The sequence below is a fragment of the Urocitellus parryii genome, chromosome 8, assembly GCF_045843805.1.
Source record: "Urocitellus parryii isolate mUroPar1 chromosome 8, mUroPar1.hap1, whole genome shotgun sequence".
NCBI classification, from domain to species: domain Eukaryota; kingdom Metazoa; phylum Chordata; class Mammalia; order Rodentia; family Sciuridae; genus Urocitellus; species Urocitellus parryii.
Window position 1 is genome coordinate 143,621,168 of NC_135538.1, and position 25,793 is coordinate 143,646,960.

At 45.2% G+C, this 25,793-nt stretch overlaps 1 protein-coding gene across 4 annotated transcripts; it reads left to right on the top strand.

The window, feature by feature from the left end:
* The first annotated feature begins 2,291 nt into the window (after positions 1–2,291).
* Positions 2,292–24,145, top strand: Sirt5 (sirtuin 5). Of its 4 annotated transcripts, XM_026384635.2 has the most exons (10): positions 2,292–2,433; positions 3,570–3,621; positions 4,676–4,825; positions 7,898–8,031; positions 10,888–11,113; positions 12,519–12,606; positions 13,313–13,366; positions 13,990–14,113; positions 15,623–15,738; positions 23,606–24,145. In XM_026384635.2, the coding sequence occupies exons 3-10, from the start codon at positions 4,711–4,713 to the stop codon at positions 23,679–23,681; spliced, it is 933 nt and encodes a 310-aa protein (XP_026240420.2). In that variant the 5' UTR covers positions 2,292–2,433; positions 3,570–3,621; positions 4,676–4,710; the 3' UTR covers positions 23,682–24,145. The 4 variants fall into 4 exon arrangements, with proteins under 4 accessions (XP_026240420.2, XP_026240417.2, XP_026240416.2 ...); XM_026384632.2 differs by lacking the exon at positions 3,570–3,621 and having other exon boundaries at positions 2,292–2,622; XM_026384631.2 differs by lacking the exon at positions 3,570–3,621 and having other exon boundaries at positions 2,292–2,589.
* Positions 24,146–25,793: the final 1,648 nt, after the last annotated feature.

Below are 25,793 nucleotides of genomic sequence, written 5' to 3' on the forward strand. Positions count from 1 at the left end.
CCGCCATAAACATTAGACTTCGGGTATTTCTGTAGATGCATGTTTCCATTTCTTCTGAAATACTACAGAGTGAGCTTGATGTGTCAAAGTGGATCCAGACCAAAATGTAATACTGAAAACAAACTTCTTTAGCAACATTTTCCAATAGCACTTTCTGCAATGTTGGAAATCTTTTATAATTCTGTGCTCTCCATACAGCAACCACTAGGCAAATGTGGCTATTGAGCTCTTGAAATGTGACCAATAACTCAATTTTAAATTTTATTTATTTAAATTTTAATTTAAACTTAAGTAGCCACATTTGGCTATTAGCTACCATGTTAGTGTACTTCTAGAAGATAACACAGAAGAAAATCTTTGTGATTTTTATTTAGACAAAGATCATTTAAGATACAACTCACAAGCCTTAAAATAAAGTGATACATTAGGCTTCATCAACATTTGTAAACAGCCTTTTGAAAGAGATAAGGAAAAGACAAGTCACAGATGGAGGAAATATGTGCAAAACATATCTCATCATGGACCCTCACAAATTGAAAAGAAGAAAATGAAACAATCCAATGAAAGGTACACAAAATAATGGTACAGATACTTCACCAACAAATATTCGTAGCAAATAAGTTCATGAAAAGGTGTTCAACATAGTTATTCATAGAGAAATGCAAATTAACACTGCCTTCAGGGAGCTTAACACCTGCTTGAGGAAGAGAAATTTTAATCAAATAAACAGAAATGCATTTGAAATCTCTACAAGGGTAACTGCTGGAGCTGTATCAGAGACGGGAATCTCACCTGGTGGAGGCAGGGAGGCGTTTCTCTCCCAGGAAGCAGAACTGAGCCTGGAGGTCAAGTGAGGGAAGAGTAGGGGAAATGCCTTTGTTTTGCAAGGGCAAGACCATTCCCAAATTAAGCTGGAGTTAAGGGAACCATACAAAGGATGGTGGCTGATGCTTTAAGAGGAAGTGACCTGACCCAGGGTTGTGTGTGTGTGTGTGTGTGTGTGTGTGTGTTGAAGAAGGGTAGAGGTTGGTCTTTTCAAGCCTGGAAGAAGGGCCGGGGCTGGACTTAATGAAATAGATGCCCCCAGAAGGGTGGAGAGCTACACAGTGGGCCTGTGGACTTGGCAGATTGTAATAAGGGATTCGTGCAATAAGCCCAGAGAGCAATGAAACACAACTTTGAGAGGAAGTCTATGCTGTGGCTTGGACTCTTGTGGCTGAAGCCAAAGCGCTTAGGTCCACATCTCAGCTCTACTGACTAACAGCTTTGTGCCTGGGAAGTTACTGAACTTTTCCTGGGCCTCAGTACCTACTTCATCATGTGATGGGAAGGATTTAAATTAGTCCATAGACACACGGCAAGTTCATAGAAATGATGGGCCCAAAAGAAGAACCACATCCACATTAGAGAAAAATAAAGGCCAGATGTGGGTGCCCACGGGCCTCCAGGAGCCCCTGAGATGCTACACAACCGACAAAAGTGAGAGGGGCCTTCAAGAGGGTGGAATTTCCAGCCAAACTGGAACATGGTTGAAATCTGGGGGGAAACACACACACACACCACACACTCTCCATTGTTAAACGATTTGCCCCCAAGTTCTCAGATCACTTCCCTCTCTGGCCCATTGGCAAATCCATAACTAATTCCATTCTAGGAAAAGTTGTGCAGATGAGCCTCCATCAAAGAAAAAGTCCCGGAGCCGCTGGAAGGATCCAGGCACCAGGACTCCTGCAAGTCAAGTGCCCAGTAGGGCAGGGCGCATTCGTGTTCGAGAGCCTGGGTGGGCTAGCCTGGGAACCGACTTCCAACATCTAAAACAGAGTTCGGGGGAACCGACCCCGCCTTTTGGATGCTCTGCCCAGACCTTTGTGCTCCGGCTGCGGGGGCGAGGAGGAAGCCACCCAAGCGGTGACCCCCGCAACCTTGGAAGCTCCCGAGGACCAAGCAGGTCGCGAACCCTCCCCAGCCCGCCGAGGCCCAAAGAAAGGAAAACAAAGAACAGTCCTCCCGACAGTCAGCGGACGGACCGGCGTCCCTCGCTCGGGAGCGCAGGGCCTGGCTCTCCGGCAGGGGCCGCTGCAGCCGGTTAGGACGCCGAGGCTGGGCCCCGCGGCCGCCGCGTTCAGCTTCCGCCCTGCGGCCTGGAGCAGGCGCGTCCCCCTCGCGCTGGGCCGGACTCCGCGGTGGCCCGTGCGCGTCCTGTCCCCGGCTCCCTGCGGCGCGCATGCGCGGCCCGTGGTGCTGGGGGAGGCGCCTGGGACGGCGGAAGAGGGCGGCGTGGGAGGGGGCGGTCGGGGCTCCGGTGGCCCGGGGAGGGAGGACTCGCAGACTCTGGCCAGAGCTCCCTCTGCGGAGCGCAGGGCGCACGGTGGCTGGGGCCGGAGAGACCGGGGAGGGGCCCGACTGCAAGACAGAGTGTCCCTGCCGGCGCAGGTGGGCCTGGGAGGCGCCCGGCCAGCCCCGGAGGACGCTGGGCCCAGCCACCCTTTTGAGAAAGGGACCTTCTGCAGCAGCCAGGGTGGTGGCCGTGCACCCGGGAGGGCGCAGGTGCAGGTGGAGCTGTCGGATTTGCAGAGCAGACAGGCCGTGGTGCGGAGGAGGGGGCGTCGGCTAAGTCTTGCAGTGAGGCTTTGGGAGAAGGCGGCTCCGGGACACTTGGGCGCTCAGGCCTGCGGGTGTAGGGTGGGAGCTGGCCATTTCACCTGGGGCCGAGGCCAGGGGCAGGGGCAGGAGCTTGGGAGGATGGGAGATCCAGAGTGGCAGGTCCAAAGAGGTAGAAAGTCAGGACAGGTGGGGGCTGTCAACTAAGGGAAGCATGTTTCCCAGAGAGGTAATCATCAGGTTTAGTGGCAGTGGACAGTGGTAGGGGTTGCTGCTAACCCTGGCAGGGTCCTGGAGTCTGTCGGTATAAACACCTAAGGACTCGTGTATTGCATTTATGTAGCTCCGAGGTGCCCTTTCTTCATCTCTTTCAAAACACTGTTCACTGTTTGCCCTCAACTCTGTGTCCTGGAGACCTCTATCAGAGAAGAGACAACTTTCCGGGTTTTTGTTGTTTGATACCAGAGATTGAACCCAGGGGCGCTTCACCACTGAGCCACATCCCCAGCCCTTTTTATTGTTTATCTTGACACAGGATCTCCCTAAGTTGCTTAGGGCCTTGCCAAGTTGCTGAGGCTGGCTTTGAACTTGTGATCCTCCTGCCTCAGCTTCCTGAGTCACTGGACTTACAAATTCATGCCACCACTCCTGGCTTTTCTTTTTTTAAAAAATCGTGGCAAAATACAAGTAGCAAAGTTAAGCATCCTAACCATTTTAAAGGTATTGTTCTACCAATCTCCAGAACTTTTTATCCTGCAAAACTGAACCTTCTTACCTGTTATTTTTAAGTATTTAGTTACAGTAAAATTAACCCTTTCTTAGTGTAAGTTCTGAGTTTTGATAGACACCGTCACCACCATAGTTACGATGTTCCATTACCCCATCCCCTCCTGTCCCTTTGTAATTACTCATGCCCCTTCTGGTGGCCACAAATATATTTCCTGTCCCCACGGTTTCATTTATTCCAGAATCTACAAGTAGAGGCAGACATTCTTTTTTAAAGAAGCTATAGTGCCTACTGTGAGTATGACCTTGTTTTTTTGAACAAGTCCCCTACAGAGGGACATTTACCTCTAGACTTTGTTGCCAACCACAATAGTCTGATATCCATAGATAAGTCATTCTGAATTGATCCACATGTCTTTCTTTAATTCTTCGAGTATGTGCTACCGTGCGGAGACACTCTCAGGCCTTTGTCATCCTAACCCTACTTGCTGTCCTGGTTCACATCTTCCCTGCCTAGTTCAGATCTCAGAAATCGCGTTCTCATAGAAACTGTACTTTCATCAAACGTTTAGAGAGATTTTAAAAAGGTTTTTGTACTTTGAATAAAGCAGCATGAATTCTCACACTTAAGCCTCTTCCCAAGCCTCCAAGGCAGTGATTCTCAAATTGGAGTGGTCTCAGGATCACCTGCAGGAGGTCCAAGGGCTCCAGCCACAGTGTCCTCTGACTCAGTGATCCGGGTGGAGCCTGAGGCGTTGCATCCCTCACTCGGTCTTGGTGACCCCACTACTGATCTGACATCATGCTGGAGAGCCACTGCTCAGGGGCACCCCTGAGTGTCTTCAGGTGTGCTCCAGAGCACAAATTGAAAACAGTCAACACAGGATGAATATCACAAAGACCTGAATATCATGAAACTCAGGATTTTTGTTAAGGATGTTCTTGTCTAACAATGATTCCTCTGAAGACTTTTTGGCTTTACCACAGTGCTGTCTATTTGCATTCAGAAGGGTGTTCAGTAAATCATGTGTAGTAGTCAACACTTGATTATAAAGTAGGTTCCCTGTTGGGTGATTTTGCCCGCTGTAGGCTGATGTAAGTGTTCTAAGCACATTTAAGGTAGTTGAGGCTAAGCTGTGATGTTTTGCAGGTTAGGAATAGTAAATGCATTTTTAATTAACAGTACTTTACATTGTCACATAACCCTATTGTTAGGGAGCATCTGGGTCTACATAAATACATATAATAGTGCCCTTAACAAGACACACACACACACACACACACACACACACACACACACTTGAATGTTTTCTGATTGTTTCTATTTTGCTTTCTGATTTTTTAAAAGCCTGCCTGGAGAATTAATACTTCAAATAAAACCAGATGCGACCCCTCCAGATTGTCCCCAGCCGACTAATTTCCCAGCTGTGTTATGGACTGAGGTCTCCAGCATCCCTTCAAAGCAAGATTTGCCTAACAATGGCTCGTCCAAGTTCAAGTAAGTCCTCCCATCTCCTCTCCAGTGGACTGTGAATTTCCCGAGTTTCCTACCTACAGTTTTAGGGGACCGCTTATAATAAATAGGTGCCAGGTGAGACTTTGGACAAAGCCACCCTGTCCTCTTTTGGGCAGGGCCTTCTTAGGCAGGGTCATAGATTCTCTCTTAATGCTCAAGAGACGTCCATTTGTTTGGCACGTTGCTGCTTCTCCCAAACTTCAAACCCATGAGTTCTTGCTTGTTTGTTGGCATTGCTGGGGGTGGAAGCCAGGCCCTCAAACATGCCTGGCAACTGCTCAGCACTGAGCCATTTCCCAGTCCATGATTTCTATTTTAAACTCCTCACCTCTCTGCAGGAGAGGAAAACTGGTCCCCGAGGGCAATGTGGGGTTTGATTTTCTACTGGAAATTCTTTGTACTTGACAAAACTGCAGGTTAATGGATCTTAGCCTATAGGGAGGAGGGAGACCATGCAGTTTAAATAGATAAATGATCCTTAGGTGAGCTGCTACACAGAGCTTTAATATACCATTGAAAGGCCACTCTGAGCTCTTTTTTGCCTTATTTCTTAGTTTTGAATATCTCCCTGATACCGTGAGTCTGCTCAGATGTAATGATGCCTGCTTCCATTTTCCCCACTATCAGGAATGGAAAAGAATCAAAACACCCAGTTCTACTCATCCACCTGGCCCCTTGGTGCACAGCAGGCTGCTAGAGTCTGTGGGAGCTTCAGGAGCATGTACCTGACTTTGGCGCAAAGTGGGTTTTCTGTGTCTGGAACCACAGAACAAGCGGGCACATTTGCTTTAGCAAGTGAAAATGTAGTTTTCGTTTTTGTTTTGTTTGCAGTGCTGGGACCTCGTGCAGGCCAGGCAAGCACCCTGCCATGAACTACACCTCTAGCCCTAGAAAACGTGTTTTAAAAGATTTCACACCACAGTATCGTTACTGCACTTTATATCCTCTTTTCCCAGAACCAAACCTACACTAGCTTTTTATTTGTTTGTAGAAGAAGTTGCTTTATGTGGTTCCTTAATAGAAGTCACCCGGACCTAGGGATAGATTTTTCAGGAAATGACAGAGTTTATCTGCATGGTAGAAAAGACCTTTCAGGCTGGGGATAGTTTCAGGGGTGAACTTTGAAGTCCTTAGGAACATTTGTAGGGGCTGAACCCACCAGCTGCACAGGCTGTCCCCAGAGAAACACTTGTACGTTTTCTCATTGTTAATGTCCTTGAGCTTTGTTCTTCCAGGTGGTTAGGGTAGAGTAGAAACGAATTTACCCAGACTGGGCTGCTGTTCCCAGAGTCCTCTGGGCTTGGTAGCTTTAGTATCCAGTGGGTCTTATTTTTCTCCCCAGCCTGTCTCAGAAACAGGTGTGAGGTCAGCCAGGGCTTCAGTGCGACTGGCTGTCAGGGTTGTGGGTTGGTTTTACTGGGAGATAATACTGTGCCTAAGGCCACCCCCCCCCCTTGCCAGGAGCATGGCCCAGAGAGCTGCAGGAGCTGGACTGCTCTGGTTCTCTGGTCTGAGGGTCCACTTGACCCTTGGCTCACTTTTCCCAGTGGACTGCTGTGGAGCAGGGAGGAGAGGGAGGAGAGGGAGGACAAGGCCTTTCCTGAGGTTATCCGGGCCCAGCACAGAGTGTGGCTCTAGCTTATGAGGGTAAGGAGACCAGGTATGAGAACAGTGGGTCCTGCCTTACCAGCTGGGGAAGCAAATTAGGCCCCATTTCTCTTTAACACTCAAGTCAGCTGTTTCCGAGCCCCCATCCCACTGTATTCCTTCCCCGGTTCTGTCTCTCAGGGACACTCATTCGGTCAAAGTTGGATGTTGGTTGGCACTACCTCAGGAGGGCAAGCCCAGGGCACGTACCTGCCTGCTTGATTGGCTGAGGAATTCCATTCCATTTTGGCTGGAATCTTTCATGCTTTCACACAGGGTGTCTGTTCCTGGAAGACATCCATGTCGGGGTGTACCTTGCTTTTGTGACAGTACCTGCTGTGGTCTCAGCTGGGCCAGCACCCGCTTGTCCTTCGGGGAGGGTGGAAGAGGGAATCCCCCTTCTCCTCTTGGAAACTGTCCCCAGCTCTGTACCCACTAGGTCTGGCCTACCAGGGCCATAACAGTTGTCCCCCACAAGGGCCTTCAGGGCTTCGGGGCCTGGGAGAAGAGCATGGGTCGGCCACGGGCAGCGCCTGGACCACAGCCCTTCTCCAGTCTCTGCTGCCCAAGAGCAGCAGCGGCAGCTCCCCACTGTCCGCTCCAAGTGTGGCTCCTGCTCCTTACCTGGGATGAGGACATTTTCTGTGATCTACACAAAGTGCTTGGTGTTTAGCCCAGGCAGAGCCCTTGCTAACCACATGCTGCCCTGGGATGAGGCAGGAAGAGGCTGCTGGGGCAGGAAGGCAAGGCGAGTCTGTGCCCAAGGGCACCTGCTGGTGGGCCGTTCTCTGGGTTCATCTGCTTTCTTGTGCCCCAGGGAGAGCCTGGCTCTTGTTTGAGCTGTAGAGGAGGTGGTCAGGCGTCCATGCTGGGCAGGACACTTGTTCCCAGGGCAGGGGGACTTTATCTTCACCTGTGGTCGCTGTGCTGAGGGAAGATGGAATGAGCAAGACTCCCACAGGAAAGACAGATTTAGGGAGGAATTGGGGCTTTGGACCCAATGGCCCTTAGCTCAGCCTTCCCACAAATGCACATGCTTGTTGTGACTTTTATGAAGGGAGGCAGGTTCCTATCCAGGGGTCTTTTAAAATCTGCACAGCAGCTCTGCTCTAAGAAGGCGCCATTGTACACATCAGGCAGCTGAGGAAGCCAAGGCTCAGGAAGGGTTGGGTGGGAGGTGGAGCTCACTGTGCCCAAAGCCCCTGCTTCTTTAAAGTGCCACACACTCACCCTTCAGGCCTTGGGACACAGTGACTTCATGATTGAAGTTTCTAAGGAAGTATTTCTACGTAAGTATCTCAATGTGTAACTTCATACAAGGTCAAGTTTCAAAATAGAGACAGTTGATATGGGATATAAATGTGTAAACAGAACACGGGGTCAATACCAGTTTTCCTCTCCGTTTAGATATGGCCCATTTTCGGACATGTTTTGCCAAAGCCAAGCACATCGTCATCATCTCGGGGGCAGGCATCAGTGCTGAGAGTGGGGTGCCAACATTCCGAGGAGCAGGAGGCTACTGGAGAAGGTGGCAAGCTCAGGTTGGTAATGTTTCCAGAACATTAAAAAGTTCTAAATGAAGGCGAAACAGAGTGTGGCTCCAAACCCATACCCATGCCCGAAATGCAGAGGGAAAAGTTTGCCCTGTGATTTTGGCATTAACATAATGTCCCTACGATAAAGATCTCAAATTTCAACAGTCACTGTCTTTACCTTCTAGATATAAATAGATTATACTTACAGAAAAATTAAATTTTTCCCAGTAATTACACTAAAGTAGAATCTGAAAACTTTTGTTAGCGTAATTTTTTACTTTTCTAAAGAATTTAAATTAAGTTTTTCCCATTTTTAAAGTTTCTGTGAAGTATTCATATTAAAAGTTGAATTGTTGAAGGCTGAGGGCTTGATGCTTAAATGTTTTTGTTTTGTTTTGTTGTTTTTTTGGTACCAGGAATTGAACCCAGGAGTGCTTAACTGCTGAGCCACATCCCCAGCCCTTTTTAATATTTTATGTAGAGATAGTGTCCTGCTGATTTGCTTAGGACCTCGCTGAGTTGCTGAGGCTGGCTTTGAACTTGCGATCTTCCTGCCTCAGACTCCTGAGCCCTTGGGATTACAGACGTGCACCACTGCCCCCAACTTGATGCTTAAATATTTAACTGAAGACCATTAGAATAGAAGTTCTAAGAGGGTGTAAATGGATCTGGGTTTTGTTTTGTTTTGTTTAATTTTTATTGAGATATACATACAACAAAATTCACCAATTTTAAGCCTATATTCAATGAATCTTAACAAATGGATATAGTTGTGTGACCAACTCCATGATTACAACATAGAATGGTTCTGTGTTACCCACTTTTCTGTTATCATAGTGAATACCTGAGATAATCACCTTAGGAAAGGTCTATTTGGGATGACAAGTTTTGGAGGTTTCAGGCCACGACTATTCAGGGCTTTGGGCTGTGTGGGATGAGTACAGAGGAGTGAAGCCACTTGGCTCTTGGCTAGGAAGCAACAGAGAAAAGAGGAAGAGCCCAGGGTCCCATAGTCCCCTTCATGGATATGTCCCCAGTGACAAAACCTCCCTCGAGGCCTCAGCTCCTGAAGGTCCCACCATCCACACCTGGGCCTGCGGGTGATTCCTGACCCACACTGTAGCACTTTCCTCCACATATCCCAGCACGACCCTTTGCCTTCTGTGCCCTCCCAGGCCCCTGGCGTGGCACAGTCTTAATTCTAGAGAACAGAGAATTTTGTGTTTTATTGTACTGGTCCCAGTTCCCAGAACGCTGGCATATTATTCGTGCTTAACAGATTTCTTTGTGGTTGGATGAAGACAGTCGTGAATTATTACTTCAGGGCGTGGCTTCCACATCTGGTAGGTTGGCAGTCTGTGGTTGCATGAAGGTTTGTGAACTCGCCCCTTCTCTCCTCTACTAAGTGTCTGAGGCTGGCAGATGTCCCCTCCGGGGCCTGGGGATTATCCCCTTGAAGGTCAAGGAGGGGAGAAAGGAGCAGAGGGCCACCAGGGTAGAGGAAGCAAGATCTGCTTGGGGCAGCCGCAGGGGTGGAGGCCCCAGGAGGAACAGGGGAAGGGCGCTCCTGGTGTCCGAGGAGGCTGAGCACTTGTGGCAGGACAGAGGCCAACCCCATGCCAAGGACCCCACATACACAGTCCTAGGTCACCTGTGAGCCCCTCCAGGCCACTGAGTCCTGGGTGGCGAGCAGGAGGGAGGGGTGCAGGGTTGACGAGGGTCCTCCAGGGGACAGTGTGCTCACAGAGGGCAGTGTTGCTGGACAGGGAGAAGAGGGCCGACGGTGAGCCGGGTGCCTGCCTGTGAGCGGGGACACGCATCCCAGACAGAGCAGCCACGCTTCTGAAGGCTAGTGCTAATGGAGGCAGGATTCAGCAGAACGGAGTGCACACGTGCACGATGTGTACAGTTTGCTGAGTTGTGAAAGGTGTGTGTGCAGCTGCAATCACACTACCACCTCCACGGGCAAGATGTGGAACGCGTCTGTCCCTGAAAGGGCTTCCTTGTGTCCTTCCATCCGTTCCAGCCCCAGTCAGCCCTGCTCTGCTCACTCACCAGTGATGAGGCTGGCCTCTTCTAGAAGAGACCCATACTTTAAAACAAAGATGTTTTAGATATTGTTAGCATGTGAGGTTATATATGTGTGCAGACGTGTGTGGATATGTCTAGTTTGTGTGTAAGTGTGCAGGTGTGGTGTTCTAGTGTGTGTGTGTATGAGTATAGTTGTGTGTGTGTTGTGTATGTAGTTGTGTGCATGTAGCTCTCGTTTAGCTGTAAGAACCCACTTCCTCAATTACAACCATCGTACTACAGTTGAGTGTTTTGCCATTCATGTTTTTCTTGGGTGCACCTCAAATTGAGATTGACTTCATATATTTTGGAGTTCTGTGAACAAGTAGGTTCAGCTGGGTACAGTGATGCTTGCTTGTAATCCCAGCCACTTGGGAGGCTGAGACAGGGGACTTCCAACTTCGAGGACAGCCTCAGCAACTTAGTGAGGCTCTAAGCAACTTAAGGAGACCTTGTCTCAAACTAAAAAAGGCTGGGGTAAGGCACCGTGGATTCAATCCCTAGTACCAAAAAAGAACAAAAATAAAAGTAGGTTCATCTTCCCACGCAATCCTTTCCTCGTGTTTCATAACTGCCTGAGGAGCGGCGGGCCAGGTTGCATGTCCCCTGCCCTAGCAACAGCATATTTCAGACTGACTTCTCCACTGTCCTGGGTCCTGGGCTGGTGCCACAAACCTGCACCTAAAGCAGATGGGCCCCAGCCTCACCCAGAGGCTGCCTGACGGTCTTCGAGAACAGTCCAGAGCCTGCTGCCTCTCTCTGCCCTGATTCCGCCTCCTCTGTCACCCCCAGGACCTGGCCACTCCTCAGGCCTTTGCCCGCAACCCGTCGCAGGTGTGGGAATTCTACCACTACCGCAGGGAGGTCATGCTGACCAAGGAGCCCAACCCTGCCCACCGGGCCATCGCCGAGTGTGAGGCCCGGCTGAGCAGTCAGGGCCGTCGGGTCATGGTCATCACCCAGAACATCGATGAGCTGCACCGCAGGGCTGGCACCAAGAACCTTCTAGAAATCCATGGTGAGGGAATTGGACTTTAAAACCCTGCCCCCCTGCCCCCATCCTTCCTGTCCACTAGCATTGCTGTTGTCATCTGCATCCCTGCGAGCCCCTCCCGGGCTCTGGGGAAAGGTATCCTACAGTGACAGCTTCCCAGCACAGCTGCAGGGCAAGCAGGCTGGCCACGGGGCAGCTGTTTCAGCAGGGTCAGGGTGGGATGGGGCCAGCACCCCGGGGTGTCTGTTTACTTCCCTTCATCCCCAGGGGGCCACTCTCCACCTCTGCTCCCTTTGCAGCTGATCTGCCTCCGTGTTCCAGGGGAGGTAGCTTCTGGCAGCTTCCCGCTTACTCCAGTGTGGAAACTAGATCCTCAGAAAATAAACCTCTGGGTGACCTCACCGGGCCATTACCACCCATTTGAGCAAACACTACTGCCATGGGGTTGGGCACTGTGGTACCACTAGTCTGGAACCTGTGGCCAAGCTGGTATTTGGAATGTGATGGACAGACCCATCAGCTCCACATGGGATAGAGGTCTCCTGCAGAGAGCGATGGAAAGAGACAGCTTATGTACAGTGTGGTGTGTGAAAAGCTCGGGACAACACCAGCACATGGCAATAGTCAGTAAACTGTGCCCACCATTATTGCTTTAGCTCAGTAAGTGGTTGCTAGTATTAATTTTTCATTTACTAATTATTCGCTGAGCTGCTTTTGTATAAAAGATTCAATCTTTATTAAATCAAGGTTAAGATTTTATAAACGCTGCTAGCCTGAACCTTTCTATACTTAGTAAGTCACACCCTTAGCTTAGGTCAAGCTTCATCTTCCTTACTGACCACTTCATTTCCCACTAAACTTCAGTCCAAGGTAATCTGAGAGCACATTATTCATGTAATTAGTTATTTTCGCTCTGGGGATTGCAAAGTCCTTCAGGGAATTTGCTCTTGCCTGGTTCAATGGAACTTCATGTTTGTTTCCCATGGTACTAGGGTAAGCCCATTCCAAATAAATGTATAAGAACAAAATTATTTTTATCTTGTGTTAGATTTCTGTAACAAAGTATCTGAGATAACTAACTTAAAAGGAAAAAAGGTTTATTTTGGCTCACAGTTTGGGAGGTTTCAGTCTATGGTCAGTCTATGGCATGGAGCATGTATGGAGTAAGCTGCTCACCTCAGGGCAGCTGGGAAACACAGGAAGTGGAGGGACCAGGGTCCTGATTATCTCCTCCAAAGACCCGCCCCCAATGACATAACTTCCTCCCACTAGGCCCCACCTCTTAAAAGTTCCACCACCTCCTGAGAGTTCCAAGCTGTTAACACATAGGCCCTTGGGGGACATTCCAAACCACAGCACACCCTTTCAAACGTAGAGATGACTGCCTTAATTATACTCAGTTCTGAACTTGCTTAACGTGTGTTTTCAGGTACCTTATTTAAAACTCGATGCATCTCTTGTGGAGCTGTGGCTGAGAATTACAAGAGTCCAATTTGTCCAGCTTTATCAGGAAAAGGGTAATTATATTACACTACAGAATAATTATGTTTTCTTCTTTAAGTTGAACATAAATGTGAAGAAATTGAACATTCATTGAAGATTCCATAGATATTCATGAGAAATAAGACTAGACAAGGTATAGACATAAGATAAAAAATAATTTGCTCACAATCTGAAAGGTTAAGTAAAAACTATAGGATTCCAAACCATCTTCCATGTGATTCTAAGTTCTTATTTAAACATATGTACATAATCCATGTTTATGTGTCTGTGTATTAGCACAATGACCAGAAGAAAATACCACAAAATGTTAATAGTATCAGGAACGGAGATATTATAATTTTTATTTTTTCTTCATATCATTCAAAAATTTCCAACATTTCTATGATGAATATGCATTATCATTATAATTGGAGAAAAAAACTTAAGATTCAAAATATTGAATAAGAGTTCTACTGGCCCACCTTAGAACAGTATAAATTATATAAATAACATGTTAATGTAAGGTTGTTGCAGAAGGTGCCCATGATGATGAAGTACCCACCCTGGTCATTCCAGCCTTGCCCCATGCAAATTCCCTCTCCAGTTCTTTGGGGTCTGTCCTCAGACCCTCCTAAGCTAGCATGGGCTACTCTGCCAAACGAATACTTAAGAATGAAGTTGTTCCTCTGTTGTTTGGTTGCACTGATGACATTCTTTCTTTTCTGTTATTATTTGCTTCAGTGCTCCAGAACCTGAAACGGAAGATGCCAGAATCCCAGTTGAGAAACTTCCCCGGTGGGTAAAAACCTTTGATTTGCATTTTGTGTTTCAGATTGGGGGAAAAAAATTAGAAATCAAGACCTAAACATTTTAATTTCAGTGAAATGTCCCTTAACATAATTGTACAAATGCAGAAACTAGCCCTGACCCATGAGGCCAAGCGTGAAAAGACAAAATATTCAGTTTTTCTAGTGGATCCTGGAGAGTGTGGTTCAAGGCAGGACTCGAGAGAGACATGAATCAGAGAAGAAACGGAAGGTCACTGATGAACTTAGGGGATGGTTTGTGTATTGGAGGCAAATCTGAGGCCAGTGTTTCACCTAGCTCTGGGTAACTGAGTGCGGCTGTGCCAATGAGTAAAATGAAGTAGCAGAAAGAAGACTTTTTAGTCAGAGGAGGTTAAGTTCAGCTGAAAAAATGTCCACACAACTTAGTGCACAGAGACGAGAGAAAAACGTAACAGGACAGCTCACCTTAGCCCTTCATTCATGTCCAGGATGAGCTCATACCGGGATAAGAAGGATCAGAGGTGATCCATCTGGCTGGCCTGGGTTTGGGGTGGCCCCAGCCTTCCTCCATCCACCTGTGAGCCTACCTGGCAGGTTGGCTGGGGTGACTTAAGGATCACGTTCTTCCAGGTGTGAAGAGGCAGGGTGTGGGGGCCTGCTGCGACCCCACGTGGTGTGGTTTGGAGAGAACCTGGATCCTGCCATTCTGGAGGAGGTTGACAGAGAGCTGGCACTCTGTGACTTATGCCTGGTGGTAGGTCACACCCTTCCCTAGTCTCCAGGGTCTTCTAAAACACTAAAGAAGGGAAGGAGTTTGTTCTTGCCTCCCCCCTCCCTCCTTTCCTCAAAGAAGTATGTGGAGAAGTCTTGTGGTGTCCTACAGAAAAACTAAGAAACAATGAATAAGAGTTGACCTTAAGATGCAAAACTAATGTTGTCTTGTCTGCAACATTAAAAAAAAGAACATGTCATTGATTCAGACTTTAGGTATAATCCATGCTCATTATTAAAGTTCATTGATAAAAGGAGAAAATTTTTAAAAATTAAGAAAATCAAATTATAAAATGGAAATTAGAAATCACCATTCCGAAATTGGTATGTTTTCCTGTAGTCCAGGGGTGAGCAAACTGCAGCCTGCAGGCCAAATCTGATCTACGCCCTGTTTTGTGAATAAAGTTTTATTGGAACACAGCTGAGGCTGTTCTTCCGCACACTCTCTCTGGGTGCTCTCACACTACAATGGCAGAGACAGGAGGCCTACAAGGCCTGAAACACTTACTTATGGCCCTTTCTAGAAAGTCTGCGCACCTCTCTTCTAGACCTTTCCTTATGCAGATACATGCACATTGATTACTATTAAAAATGAGTTCATGATATATTTTCTGTCTTGAAACTGATTTATTCACCTAGCAATTCACTCGGCATATTCCATGTCAGTTCATCTGAATCTGTGTCATCTTTTAATTGCCTGCATGGTCAATCACATGGATATAAATGATGCACTGAGTTAATCCTGTACAGTTGGACATTTGGGCTGTTTGAAAATTTGGTATTATAACACTGCTGTATTGAATATCCTTAGATATAAATCTTAGCAAGCTCTTTAATTTCCTTAGGGCACATTTCCTAGGAGAGAAATTAACTAGCCAAAGCATTTGAATATTTCAAAATTTCTGGTGGGTACACATCCATTTAGCCAGTGTCTGATCAGGTGCGCCCAGTGTTGAGCACCGTCAGCATTCATGACAGACTGTTCAGGAAAAGGGCTGGTTCTTGCCCAGTCTTTCCATTTCTATAAATGATGTTTATAAGTATATATTTATAAGGAAAGTCTTGAAAGGATATATATTAAAATGTTGACAATGGTTATCTTGGGGTACTAGAATTATGGATGAAATACATATTTTTTTTCATATTTCTAACTTTAAAAAAGAACATGGATTATTTGTATAACTTCAAAGAGCAAAAACAAAACCAAAGCTCTACCTCAAATCATGTCAATTGGGTCATTTCTTTGCCACTATGTCCACTTGCCTAACTCTCCCTTCTATGTCACACATTCTTCCCAATCAAGTGATTGGCTACAAGGACACCTCTTAACTTCCAGCGTGTCCCTTGGACACCCCGCACTGTGTCTCCTCCAGCTTAGCTTTTCCCCCCCCTGCAACCACAGACCTGCCTGAATTTACGTACATTTCTCTGAAAAACTGTTTCTCCTTCCCATAGTATGGTCATTGTCCATTTCCGTGTGCTTGCCTTGTAGGTGGGGACTTCCTCTGTGGTCTACCCGGCAGCCATGTTCGCCCCCCAGGTGGCCTCGAGGGGCGTGCCAGTGGCTGAGTTCAACACAGAGAGCACCCCAGCCACAGACAGATTCAGGTACAGGGAGGACTGAGGGGCGATGGGAGGTGGAGGGCAGGCTTAGGTGTGGCATCTCGCCACCTACAAGACTGTATGGGGAGGGGTGGAGCCTGGTTTGTGTTTTCTTTTTTGGTCTATAGTTGCTTTTATGGAAGAAAAATATCACTGACTGCAGATTAGGGAGACTCTACATGGGATTCACCACATGGCTCTGTGTCCTCACATTCCGAAAGGTCTGTGATTCTCTGGACTTCACTGTCATTTGTATATTCATGTGATCTGGCCACAGCAGTGCTTACCAGGTCGGCCTGGGCCAGACCTCGAGGAACCTCATCATCTGCTGTTCTCATTGTGAGGCAACCTAGGCTTTCTTTGGTCTAATCACCAAGAGTATTTGTATTTGTGGCCATGATATGGTACTTTTTCCTGTTTCCTAAATTTGTGTGCAACATGCAGATCTCTGTAGTGCACATTTTAAGTCTCATTCTAACTTCTGTGTTACATCTTTGATGTTTTCCTTACCACTACTTTTTTTTTTTGCCTTCACTTTTAACATTTTTGGGGGTGGAGGGTACTGAAGATTGAACTCAAGGGTACTCCACCGCTGAGCCACATCCCCAGCCCTATTTTGTATTTTATTTAGAGACAGGGTCTCACTGAGTTGCTTAGGGCCTCCCTCTTACTGAGGCTGCATTTGAACTTGCGATCCTCCCGCCTCAGCCTTTCGAGCTGCTGGGATTACCGGAGTGCACCACAGTGCCCGGCTTACTTTTAACTCTTGTTAGTATGTTTAATTCTTCTCTAGAATAAGGTAGAATATAAATAAGTAATAAATAGATATAAATAAAACACAAACTTCACTGAAACTTCTTGTTATTTATCAGTGGCCTTCCACAGTGGCTGTATATTTTAAAAATACTGATACCTGGGTGCCACTCCGTGAGATTCTGACGTCACTGATTTGAGGGGTGCCCTGAGCATCACAAGTAATGCTAATGTGCAGGTAGGATGAGAATCACTGCCTTGGGTCTTCACTGGGAGAAAACAGGGTCCCCTTCAGGTGAGCTGACAGACCGTGGGCCTGGTCTTTCCATGTATCCCTATCATCAGGACAGACTCAGTCCTTGGTCCACAGTTCTTTATTTGTATGTAAGTGGTGAGTACTAGATGACAGTTTTTTAAAAGAATTGTCTTCTGTGCAAAACTGATGCTCTAATAATTACAGAATGTTATTGAAAGAAATAAAGACCTAAATAAACAAAAATATACCCCATGTTCATGGACTGGACAACTTAATATCATTAAGATGACAGTACTCCCCAAATGATCTATTAGTTCAATCCAGTTCCTATCAAACTCACAGCAGAAATTAACTAGATGGTCCAAAATTCCTACGAAATTTCAAAGAAACCCAAGTAGCCAAAGAAAAAAGAACAAAGAGAACTTATATCTCCTAATTTCAAAACTTACAACAGGGGCTGGGGCTGGGGCCCAATGGCAGAGTGCTTGCCTAGCACATGTGAGGCACTGGGTTCAATCTTCAGCACCACATAAAAAAAAATAAATAATCAAGTTATTGTGTTCATCTACAACTAAGTTTTTAAATATCTTTAAAAACTTACTGAAGAGTCGCTTTAATCAAGATGGTGTGGACAGATACATAAAGTCAGTGGAACAGAGCTGAAAGTTCAACCAAAAGCTCTCATGTCTGTGGGCAACTGATCTTTGCAAAGACTGCTGGGGTAATTCAGTGGGGGGAAGAAGAGTTTCCTCAGCACCGTGCTGGAGAGCCACATGCAAGAGTGACATCGGACCCCTTCATGACAGCATCCACAAAGCCAGATGCTGGACCTCACACCTCAAAGTAGGAGCTAAACCATAAGCTCCTTAGAAGAAAATCTAGGAGTAAATCTTTGTGACCTTGTGTTAGTTAAAACACAAGTAAAAGTCACATGAGAAAAAATGGGTGAATCAGAATTTGGAAGTCTAATATTTGATATTTAGAATATGTAAAGAACTGTTACAATTCAAAAGACAATTGTGGATTCACTTAAAAATGGTCTGAAAATTTTAAAAGATATTTCTCCAAATATATGCACATGGCCAGTAAGCATTTACAATGATGGTCAACATCTTTAGTCTCTGAGGAAATGCAAATTAAAATGACAATATGATAACACTTTACAACTACAAGGATAGTCATAATTTATAAAAAGAAGAAAAATAGCACGTGTTGCTGAAGACATTAGGGTCCTCTTACATTGATGGTGGGAATGGACAGTGGTATAGCTGCTTTGGAAACAGTCTGGCAGTTTCATGGTGAGTTACCATGGGACCCACTGGTTCTTCTCCTTGGTATACAGCCCTGGAAATGAAAGCATGTCTACACAAAAATTTGTATGGGGCCAGGCACAGTAGCGCATGCCTGTAATCCCAGCAGCTTGGGAGGCTGAGACAGGAGGATCACAAGTTCAAAATCTGCCTCAGCAAAAGTGAGGCGCTAAGCAACTCAGTGTGAGACCCTGTCTCCATATAATATACAAAAAAGGGCTGGGGATGTGACTCAGTGGTCAAGTGCCACTGAGTTCAATCCCCAGTACCAAAAAAAAAAAAAAAAAAAAAAAAAAAAAAGAAAGAAAGAAAAACAAGAAAAGAAAAAAGAAAAAGAAAGAAAGCTAGTATATTACAAAAATTAAATTGCCTTCTAACTTATCCACTGACAAATGGACATTAGGGCTCCCTCTGATTTGCCCTGTGTCACATGTGTGTAGCAACTGTCTGCTTATCATCACTGCAAGTGACATCAGAGCCAGGAAACTCAAGCCTCTCATCTGAACACTGATTAATGAACAGATGAACTTACTGAAGCACTGTTCCCCATTCAATTCTGTAATGTGGCTTGTTTTTAGCCATTTGATCTCCACCTCATTTCTAATGATTATAAAGAATTAAAACAAATCATCATTGCAGAAGTTTTATAAGAAAATGCAGATAAGAAAAAGAAGAAAAGAAAACTTGGGTCTTTTCTTAACCCAAGATTAGAAGGGGGCCCACCTCTCCTGCTGTGGATGGACAGGCAGCAGCAAGATGCCCATTGTGTGTGGTGGCCATGTCTCCTTGGGAAGGACACTGGATGAGAGAATGCTTCCTGCAAGTTAAGAAGGGACTTTTGGCACATAGCACATCTCGTCACACAGGTCCAGCCTCCTGAACCAGCTGCTGCCACTTCAGTCATTCCCCAGCTCCCGACTGTTTTGAGAACCTGCGATGTCTGCTCAGACACACAGGCTTCTTGCTAGTTGGAAGCCCTTACCAGTGAGACAGGCTGCGAGAATCATTGTCGTGTGTGGGTGTCTCTGGGGAGCAGTGAGGGCTGCCTGTGCCTCTCGTCAGACTGTCCCCTGATGAGCAGTCTGGTGGGGGAAGCCAGCCCGGCTTGCAGCTCAGGGTTATCAGGCTGACGTGTAGAGGAAGGCCTGCAGCCACCCCCTGATCCTGCTCAAACGTTCCCCTGGGGAAACCAGTCCTCGAGCAACAAGTTTAAACACACAGCTTCACGATGGTGGGCTTTTGTTTTCCACCTCAAGCTTAACAGATTTTCATTGAACTTGCTCCTTTTCCTTTTCTTCCTTTCTTTTGGTCAGCTTTAAAGCCCTTCTGTTCAAGCAGGGATCAGTTTGGAGCTCACCTTTCTTGCATGCTCTACTGCTGTATGGGTTGAGTATCCCTAGTCCAAAAATCCAACCAAAATGCTCTAACATCCCAAACTTTTTGGACACTGACATGATGCCACAACTGGAATATTTTCTACCATGAAACTTTGTTTCATGCAGAGAATTACTTAAGATATGGTATAAAATGACCTTCAAAACTATATATTACCAAATTTGAAATGCATAATACTTCTAGTCCTGAAGCCTTTTAGATATTCAACCTGTCATTTCTGATAGTTTATGCTTTTACAAAACAAAAATCCTTGGTGAGTAAAAAAAGCAGTAGTCCACTCAAAGAAATTAAGACACTTTGTGGCTTACCCTGGGGAGGCCGCTGTCTGTGTCTTCTATTCCGTTCTGAGGAATCACGGGGAAGATTTTTACTGGCCAACCTAAATATATACTTTTTTGTTGTCAATTCTAAGTCTTGCTTTTTGCATTGCATAAATGTAGGTACTGAGGAGCCTGGGCCACATAAGCTCAGCACTGAAGGGCTTTTGTCACAGCATTGCCACTCTTCTGCCTTCCAAGTAATGTGTGTTGTTGTGCTTTTGTGTCTTATTTAATGTCTGTTGGTTCTATGAGACCCCAATCAGCTTTACCCAAGACAAGAAGGAAACCACCCTACCTGCCTAGGGATGAGCCCCCAAGCCTCTCTTCTCAGGTCTATGCCAGTTTCTAAATGACCCTTTATTCGCACCCCCTGCCATTTGACACTCAGGATGGGACACCACTTAAGATCTGAGGCAGGTGGGGGCTCAGCATGCTTTTGTGAACTAGGAAAGGGGCCCTCAAAGCCACTTTCTTTGGAAAGAGAATATATGGAAGTTGAGGGTCTGAGAATTCCCTAAAAGCTCTCCATGACTGGCTGTGGTTTGGAGATGCTTTGGGTAGGATTTGTCCATGAAGTAGCTGCCATCAGAACAGTGGACTTGGAGGCTGAGGCATTCACCACGTGTGCTACGTCAAGAATAAACAATATGAATGGCGAGTTACGTTGAGGAAAGGCCCTTTTGGTTGTAATTTTGCTCAACTGGTTTTATCATTAATAATGCATTTGAAAGTCTTGCTTTTGTTTTTTATTCAGTTTATAGGATATTCTTCCTGTCCTACATGTTTTTCCTTAAAGGAAACATAAACCATTGATTTTTCTTATTTTTTCTCCCTCCTCTTCCTCATTCTCATTTTCTACTTTCTTTTCTTTTTCCTTAACTTTATTTTTTATTTTTTGGTATTACTAGGAACAGCAGCCAGGGCCTTGCATGCCAGGCAAGCGCTCTGCCACAGAGCTACCCCTCAGCCCTTTCTACTTTCTAAGTCAGAGGCTGCTCAGAAAGTCCAGGGGATGGTTTGAGAGGTTTGTCGACTCAGCTAAAATCCTGGTCTGGGCGGTACCTGAGGTTTCATCCCTCTTAAGTACACGTGAATGCTCTCTGAATATCTATGTGTGTATTAAAATGATAAATTGACAAATTATAGTTGCAAATATATTATGCATATATTTATAGGGTACAAGGTGATGCTGTGATTTACAAACACAGTATGAATAATTCACTCAAGCTGTTCCATCTCAAATCCTTATTTTTTTATGGAGAGAACATTTGAAATATATGCTGAGTAATTTTGAAAGGTACAATACAGAATCGTTTACGGTTTCCATCCCATTGTGCCATATACACAAAGAAAAAGCCACCCCGCTCCCCCTGTCTGAGGCTTTGTGCCCATTAGCTGGCATCTCCCCACTCCCCACCCCAGATAGTAACCTCCGATCTCGGCCTCTCTGGGTCACATGGTTTTAGATCCTGCCTGTAGGGGAGGATGTGTGGGATCTGTCTTTCTGAGCTGGCTTAGTTCATGTGGCCTTATTTTCTCCGTTTCCATCCACATTGCCACAAGTCCCTGAACTTCTTCCTGAAGGCTGAAGTACTCCACGGTGCTTCTAGACCACGTTTTCTTTACCCATTCGTCTCTGGACGAATGCTTAGTTTTGATTCCATAACTTGGCCACTGTGACTAGTGCTACAGTGTACATGGGGTGTGCGTGTCTCGTCACCATGTAGATGCCCAGAGTGGAATGACTGGATCATGTGGAAACTGTTTGGTTTCTTGAGGAACTTCCACAGTTTCCATAATGGCTGGACTAACTTATGTACCCACCACCGATGTACAAGTGTTCCCTTTCCTCCATATCCTCTCTGACACTTGTTATTGTTTGTCTTTTTGATAAGTCATTTTGACAGATGTGAGGTATCTTATTGTGCTTAAATAATACAATATCTAATTAGGCATTATCTAATCAGATAATAGTAAGGTATTATCTGATTAGATAATACCTAATAATTTAGCAATACTGAGCATTCTTCAATTCCGAGTTGGCCATTGGTATGTCCTCTTTTGAGGAATGTCTATTCAGGCCCTTTGCCCATTTTTTAATCAAATTATTTGCTTTCTTTCTATAGAATTGTTTGAGTTCCTTGTATATTTTATATATTAACCCCTTATGAGACATATGGCTTGTAAATATTTTCTCCCATTCAAAATAATTTGCCATGAGTTGTTACTTCATTCTGTTCATTGCTTTCTTTATTGTACAGAAACTTTTTATTTTGGTATAATCTCACTTGTCTAGTTTTGCTTTTGTTGTCTGTTTGCCTAGACCAAGGTCAAGTATTCCTCCAACCCCCATGTTTTCTTCTAGTAGTTTTACAGTCTCAGGTCTGTTTAGTCCATTTGCAACTGATTTTTTGTATACAGTGCAAGAGAAGAGTCCAGTTTCATTTTCTACATGTGGATATCCAGTTTCCCACACCATTTTAAAAAGAGATTGTCCTTTTCCTATCATATGGTTGGCACCTTTGTCAAAAATCAATTAATCGGGGCTGGGGATGTGGCTCAAGCGGTAGCGCGCTCGCCTGGTATGCGTTCGGCCCGGGTTCGATCCTCAGCACCACATACCAACAAAGATGTTGTGTCCGCCGAGAACTAAAAAATAAATATTAAAAATTCTCTCTCTCTCCTCTCTCACTCTCTCTTTAAAAAAAAAAAATCAATTAATCACCTAGGCACGGTGGAGTAAATCTGAAATACCAGCAGCTGGGGAGGCTGAGATAGGAGAATCACAAGTTCAAAGCCAGGCTCAGCAAAGGCAAGGTGTTACATACTCAGTGAGACCCTGTCTCTAAATAAAATTCAAAAATAGGGCTGGGGGTGTTGCTCAGTGATCCAGTGCCCCTGAGTTCAATTCCAGTACCAAAAAAGAAAGAAAAAGAAAAAAATCAATTGACCAGTTGGGCATAGTGGCACAAGCCTGTGATCCCAGCAACTTGGGAGGCTGAGGCAGGATGAGCACAAGTTGAAAGCCAGCCTCAGCAACTTAGTGAGGCCCTAAATGATTTAGTGAGACCCTGTCTCAAAAATGAATAAATAAAAATGGCTGGAGATGTGGCTCAGTGGTAAAGCACCCCTGGGTTCAATCCCCAGTACCAGGGAAAAAACTTGACCCCAGATGCATGGACTGTTTCCAGGTTTCTTCCATTCCATTGGTCTCGTGGCTCTTTTAATGCCTATTCTTGCTGCTTTAATTACTATTGCTTTATAGTATATTTTGAAGTAATTTAGTGCAATGCTTCCAGCTTGTTCTCTTTGTCATGATTGCCTTGGCTATAAAGAGTCTGTGTATGTGTTAAGCAAGGTGGGATGGGGGTGTACTATATGAATTTTAGGATTTTTTCCTCTATTTCTATGAAAAATGACATTGGAATTGAGGGTATTGCATGATAATAATTCTTCCAATCCATGAACATAGGATATCTTTCTATGTAATTGTCTTCATATAGATATATGTATGTATATTCATATGCAGACACATATTTCAGCTATGAATCTAGCACTACAATCACAAATTACACTTTACAACCCTTTACACTTCCCTACCCATTAAATAAACTTCTGATTCATAGCACCAATCTCTTGCTTCTCTAAAATCCCTCAGTCACCCATCATCAAGTGGCATCTTGAGTTGTCAGGGGCAGAAGAAGTGAATCTGAAATACCATATCTGAGAATCCAGATCTTACTCTGGGTGTGACTGAGAAGTGTGTGATGTTCTGCAATTTTACATTCCCTTTGCTAATTTAGAGCTCATACTGTGCTATATTTGGCCCTTCCATTCAGGTTTCATTTCCAAGGACCCTGTGGAACAACTCTTCCTGAAGCCCTTGCTCCGCATGAAACTGAAACTATTTCCTAAGTGCCCTGGGGAAGGAAGGAATGATAGTATATCAAGAACTAGGCCACGAAGAGGAGAAATGATCTTGTGGATGGTAAGCTGAATTTGGAAGATCTAAAAATATCCTTGCGCCTCTGGCTGGAATCCACCCTGTTAAGTGACTGGGCTTAGAAGTAGTAAGAGCAAATGTATAAGCAAGAAGTCCGAGAACTGTAATGTTAATGCACGTTACTTGGTTTTAATGAACTCTAAGTGTCTTATGCTTGATGTGTTTGTTTGTTACTGGGAGGAGAAAATTTTGTAGTTAGACTGTCTACAAAAAGGTAATTATCTTGATTGTATTTTTGCTCTATGGGCAAAAAATAGAAATAGAGAAGTAAAATCCTGGTACTTAATTCTGATTTTTACACAAGTTTTGGTGGAAAATGAAATCACTCTCTACAGTAGTTAATTTATCATATAAAAATGTTACCCTAAAAGATGTTGTTGGGGGCTTTTTCTTTTCAGTATTTGTTGGTTGCCTTACCTCAAAGAACACAGGATATTAGGATAACTTACAACACAAATGAATGCAAGGAAGGAAAAATGACACAGGAAGAATGCAGATGAGGAAAAAATGCAAACATAAGGATCACCCAAGGATAAACACAGCTGCCTAAAATTTAGGTCAGGTTATCTTGGCAGGAAGAGCAGGGAGGGAAGAAGGAGAGGATGACCCTTGTTCAGTATTGAGGCAGGAGATTGATCATCTATAGGTAGACAGAAATGGGGACCTTGGAGAATGGGATCCCACCACCCCAGACTAAAACCTGAGGCTCAAGCTTGTCAGCTTGGTGCCCACACATTCTGTTGTCGCCCCAGGCTTCCTTAATGACCCTAACATCAGTCAACCCCAGAGGGTTGTTTTGAACCCAAGCAATTCTTTTCAGCATACAGGACAAACTCAGGTTAACAAACACATTAAACCATCTCATTATGGGAATAAGAAATTAGAATTGCATGCCTTCAATTGAGTCAGAAAAAGAGGACAGTCAAGAGAGACTTTCCAATGAAACTTTAGTTCTTCATCAAAACAGCATAAAAAGCCCTAGACAGAGAGCCACCAAGGTACCCTCTCTGGGACCCTTTCCTTGCTTGCTTCTACTAAATCTGCTACTGAATTCTCACCCCCCATCATCCGGGTACTTCTTTCTTGGGGTGTGTGAGACAATATCCCTTCAACACTCACCACCTTATGTTAGAGCATCTTCCAGGAAGATGCATACAGCCCCTGGGGGGTTCGCAAGCCCTCCCTGGTACTGAATTCTGATGGGAGTTTTCCCCCTGGGTCTTTCATAATGATACCCTTATTACCTTGGACTAGAGAAGTAAGACTACTACTCCTTACTCAACACCACAAGCTAGTGGGCTCTCAGGGCCCTTGGCTTACCTGAAGCTGGGCTGTGAGGAGGCCCGAGTTCAAGTGTATGCAGGTCATACATAATACCATCCCTTGGATTAGGTGGGCTTCCCCTGAGGGATTACAGACCTCTGCCATGTCACTCAGCCCCTTGAAGAATTAATGTTATGCCCTTAGGTTTATAGTAACAGGTGACAAGCCACTGCATATGAATGTCTTTGTATTTAATAAATCCCAAAGATCCTTTGTGTGCAAAGAGGCCTACAGGAGTCTGGAGAACCAACCAAGCATCCTGAGGAATCAGTTCCCACTTTAGCTGGATGGGTCAGGAGTATACACTGAGGGGACAGGTGACACCAGTAATAAAGTGATGCTGGGATGCAGTTTTTTAAGTGCAGTACTATCAGGCACTTAATAGGTTTGTTGTTGGACTCCTCCAGGTTAATTTTATGCATTTTCTGAGTGTTAGCAACTGTGGAAGTCAACACACTCTCAAGAAGTCTAAATGTTTTTGTTTTATAATTTCTATCTGACCAAAGACCAGAGATTTCAGATCTTTTTTTTTTTTAGTTTAATTTCAAATATAAGTGAGAATTATTCAGTTCGAAGGGGCATTTACTGAACATCCCACCATATGATGGTCATTATAAGTGAAATGATCAGCAAGGCCTGCGTCTTACCCTCCAGTTCACGGCGTGGTCGGAACCACCACCGTAAACTTACACAGTGTGGAA

What these genes read in the sequence shown, in the direction of transcription:
- Sirt5 (XM_026384632.2), top strand. Translation starts at nt 4,711, where the DNA reads ATGCGACCCCTCCAGATTGTCCCCAGCCGACTAATTTCCCAGCTGTGT. An exon ending in CCAGCTTTATCAGGAAAAGG is followed by an intron (nt 12,607 to 13,312) that starts GTAATTATATTA and finishes TATTTGCTTCAG; the next exon opens with TGCTCCAGAACCTGAAACGG. An exon ending in CCAGTTGAGAAACTTCCCCG is followed by an intron (nt 13,367 to 13,989) that starts GTGGGTAAAAAC and finishes ACGTTCTTCCAG; the next exon opens with GTGTGAAGAGGCAGGGTGTG.